The 4662-nt window shown below is 30.5% G+C and overlaps 1 protein-coding gene across 1 annotated transcript; it reads left to right on the top strand.

The window, feature by feature from the left end:
* The first annotated feature begins 2122 nt into the window (after positions 1-2122).
* Positions 2123-3174, top strand: LOC122299273 (RING-H2 finger protein ATL67). The gene has a single exon (XM_043109416.1). The coding sequence runs from the start codon at positions 2284-2286 to the stop codon at positions 2869-2871; it is 588 nt and encodes a 195-aa protein (XP_042965350.1). The 5' UTR covers positions 2123-2283; the 3' UTR covers positions 2872-3174.
* The last annotated feature ends 1488 nt before the right edge of the window (positions 3175-4662 follow it).

The following is a 4662-nucleotide window of genomic DNA, read 5'->3' on the forward strand; positions in this document are numbered from 1 at the left end:
GTACGATTGTACACTAATTTGAGTATTAATTTATTGTGATTGGTCAAAAAGTAAATTTTATTGAAAATAGTGTTAATTTAAATTTTAAATATAAAAAAATTAATATTGATATACAGATTAATACACGACTTTATTTATATATAATAAAATTCTTTTAATTTTAACCAGCAGTCTAAATTTTAAAATTTAGACTTTGGCATTGTCAAATGCCCGAGGGAATAGGAGGAGGATGAGGTGTGATGACTTGCTTTCGTAAGCGTGGCGTGAGCATATTATTGTTGCTATTATTATTATTTTATTCTGAGGCCAACTTTGCTTTCACACGCGGCTTATAACTTTTGATAATTTCCGGTTTATTATATTGGATACTGGAAAATTGTCCAATCCAATAGCATTATTGGTTTATAAAATAAAATTGAGGATTCATGTGTACTTTTGACTCGTAAGGAAGATGACTCTGACGTTCCCATTGAAAAGTGGCCCAATTGAGGGTAGTGTTGAAAAGTTTGAGATATATTATGAATAATAATAATAAATAATAATAATAAAATATTAAATAATAATATATAGTAATTAAAAAATAATAAATAATAATAAAATATGTTGAGAAGTATTAAAATATTTTTAACACCTAAATTTAATTTTTAAATTATTAAATTCATCTTATTTAAAATCTCTTTAAATGTGAGATTCATTATCTATTTAAACTCAATACATCTTTATATATTAGATTTATATTTTTTTTTAATTTCTCATAAATATATATAAACTTATCTTAATATTAAAATACATCTAAATTTATCTTAAGTGGGTCTCATAAAACTCATTATACTATTTCAACTCACTATTATTTATAAAAAAAATTTAACTTATTTTAACTCAACATACAAACAGAATCTATTTGTCAAGAAAATGAAAACCAAAAAGAAACAAAAAACCGAAAATAAGAAACAAAAAAAGACAAGACAGAAAGGCATAAGGTCATTCACTGACTTCAAGTCGTAAGTTGTCCCCAAGAAGACTTTAGGCCAAATTAAACCCCAAATAAAAAATATGGGTTGTGCAAACAGAAAACTAGCTGTCCTTTCCAATAGCAGAAGTGGGTAGGGTGGGAATGAGGATTCTAGATAATCAAATTGGAATGTTAAGTATAATGTCGATGGCATTGACTTGGATAGAAAGTTCCAAGTGTTTCTTGTCCACAACAACATATGAGGCTGTAGCCCTTGATTTTGACACCAAAACTCTCCAAATTCGCATCTTTCTTGTCCACAACAACATATGGTAAGAAATATTGTGTATTTATCATTTCCCTTCTCTATTATGGTTATAAATTGTATCATTTACAACTCAAAATGTAACTTTTGTCGATATTTCTTGTCAGAACTCAAAATGTAACGTTGATATTTAAAATATAAATCAAATTCTATCATATCAGAAGAATGTAACGTCTATCATTCATATTGACTTGCAAACAAAATGACTGTTATTAACTCCATTAAGATATTTTAGTGTGGGATGTATCAATTATATTCATCTAATTATGTAACGGTGGAACCCAGATAATTGGCCCGGCTTTAATGAATGAAGCCATCTATTTGGCAAGCTCTTTTCCAACCAGGCCAACTTGCCATTAAAATAAAAACAGCAATAATTTAATAATTATTATAGGACCATCTCAATTTTCCCAATTTAAATCTTTTTTTCCCTCTCTTAAAGATTTTTCAAATTAGTGTTGGATAATCACTACTTTCTCTCTTATTTTCTATTCTTTTACTAAGTTCTATATTTTTTTTATTTATATAACACAGATGGAAGAATTCGAACTCTGATTTTTTTATTTGAAGAACAAGATTATATGTTATTAGATCATCATACTCGTTGCTTTTACTAAATTCAGTTTGTTGGAAAAAAAAAAGTAAACTTTAAAATATAAATTATATTATGTATAGTTTTAGATAAATATATATTTTCATTAATTTTCAATTAATAATAACTTAATTGCTATTTATATATTTTTTTACAGTCAAAAAATAAGACAAAAATACCAAAAGGCCAAGCCCATAAACTCTATCCCTATCCCTTATTCCCCACCCAAAAGAAAATAGTTAATGCTGATGAAAGAGCTCTCACTTCACCAAACCTAAAAGAATTAAATGCAGCAGCTGGAATCACCCACCCTTCCTTTCCCTCCCCTCTCCCCAAACAAATGGCTAAATCCCTTCCTTCTCCCCCTCTTTCTCCTCCATCTCTTCCTCTTCTTCTTCCTCCCCTCTTCTCCCAATGTCCACCCCCGCCCCAGCCGCCAGCACCAACTACCTAACTAACCTTGGCCTCGGCTACGCCATCGCCATCGCCCTCGGTTTCCTCGTTCTCCTATCCGCTCTCCTCCTCGCCTCCTACCTCTGCTGCCGCTCCCACCCCTCTTATGATAACCACCACCACCAAAACCAAAGCACCAACGATAACAACAACCTCAACCCCAACGACGGCATCATCCTCCCCCGCATAATCTTCGTCGCCGAGGACGAAGACGAGGACCAATCACGGGATGGTAACGTCGCCGTCGGGCTCGACCAGTGCGTCATCAACTCGTACCCCAAGTTCCCGTACGTTAAGGATGACCGTGGTCTGGGTACAAGTAGCACGACATGTTCGATCTGCCTCTGCGAGTACAAGGATTCGGAGATGCTCAGAATGATGCCCGAGTGTCGGCACTACTTCCATTTGTCCTGTATCGACCCCTGGTTGAAACTGAACGGGTCGTGCCCGGTCTGCCGGAACTCGCCGCTTCCGACCCCGCTGTCCACGCCTCTATCAGAGGTCGTGCCGCTCTCGCAGTACGCTGCGGATCGGAGGCGGAGGAGGTGATAGATTTCTGGGGTTTCTTTTTCCAATCTTTCTTTTTGGATGGTTTCGAGTTTCGCTTTTCGCTTTTCTTCTTTTTGGGTTCCTTATTGCGAGAATGTGTATATGTCTGGATAGGTAGGTGTTGAGCTTTTTGTTTAGGGTCTCGAATCAATCTTTGTTCTTGCTTGATGAATTTAGGGCAAAAAATATCATTTTTTTTTTAAAGCTTTCAATCTCATGAAACAGATGGATTGCAAGTGTTTCACAGGTATTGAATTCTGGGGTTGAATCAATTTTGCCAAATTGTAGGTTTCTACATATACATCTCCTTGTTTTCTTATCCAATTTCACGTACTTCACCTGCTTGATTCGAGTTCGAAGGCAAGAGTCGTTTGTTTTTTGTGTTGTCAACTTCTAACGGTTCCATAACATTGCATTAAAAAAGGGGAAAAAGGAAAATCGCTTCGTATAGGCGAATTTGCTTACCGATCTAAGTCCTAAGTTTTTCTAAAAAAAATAAGGAAAATTCTAGTTGTAAGCACACTTGTGTATTAATTTATTGTAATTAGTTAAAAAGTAGATTTTATTAAAAATAGTATTAATTTAAATTTTAAGTATAAAAGAATCTTATCGATACGCAGATTAGTACGCGACTTTACTTATATGTAGTAAAACTTAAAAAATAAACACGAGTTTAGATAGAGAGTTGATTTAAAAAAAAGATTAAAAATGGAATAAAATATTATTTTTTAATATTATTATTATTTTAAGATTTAAAAAAATTAAATTATTTATTATTATATTATAAGTTATAAAAATGATAATAATTAAGGTAGCGTTTGGTTATCATATCTAGTTTAATTCAACTCAACTCATATAATCTAATCATTACAACTTTCTTAACTTTTAACATAAAATATAATAAACAATTCAATTTTTTTAAATCTTAATTTAAAATTTTCAAATTTTAAAATAATAATAATATTAAAAAATAATATTTTAAATTTTTATCTTTAACTTATTTCAACTTAACTAATATTCAAATCGGGACTAAATAATATTAGTTAAGATAGGTTTGATAACTAAACGCAGTCAATTTCTTAATTTCAAGAGTAGCTCGAATAATAGTCCAAAAATGGTGGAAGCAGAAGAAGAAGAAGAATTGGTCAGTCTGGCTTAATTGCCAAACGATCAAGTAACCTCTGCGGCACACAGTATCAGCAAATGTCGATTATTCCACCGGCAATTATAGTGCTTTTATTTTCTTTCCGTTTAGGTTTTGATTCGTAACACAGTTGAGATGAGATAAAGATATTTTATTATAAGTTAAATAAAATATTATTATAATATAATTTTTAATATTAATTTTATTTTAAAATTTAAAAAAATTAAATTATTTATTATATTTTATATATAAATTTAAAAAAAAATTATAATAATTAAATTAGATGAGATGAAATAATTTGATATTAGATATCCAAACTAGGCCTTGGAAACTCTCGTTAAATAATTTTTATTAAATTATGTAAAATATGATCAATATTCTTTTTCCTTTTATTCCAAATTTCCAATTAATTGGTTATTAATGTTATTATCAAATATGTACAATATTAAATGTTACAGAATTCAATTAATATAATTTTTATTTTCTACACTGGATCCTATGTATAGGGATGTAAGGTTATAAATTCCATGGCTTTTTATACAAATTCGAGTTTATCATATTTATTGAATATTTAATAAATATTATGGGTAGATTGTATTATTATTTTTCATTTTAGGTTTTAGAGTTGGATTAAAATAACAAATTTA

The sequence above is a fragment of the Carya illinoinensis genome, chromosome 2, assembly GCF_018687715.1.
Source record: "Carya illinoinensis cultivar Pawnee chromosome 2, C.illinoinensisPawnee_v1, whole genome shotgun sequence".
In the NCBI taxonomy this organism is placed as follows: domain Eukaryota; kingdom Viridiplantae; phylum Streptophyta; class Magnoliopsida; order Fagales; family Juglandaceae; genus Carya; species Carya illinoinensis.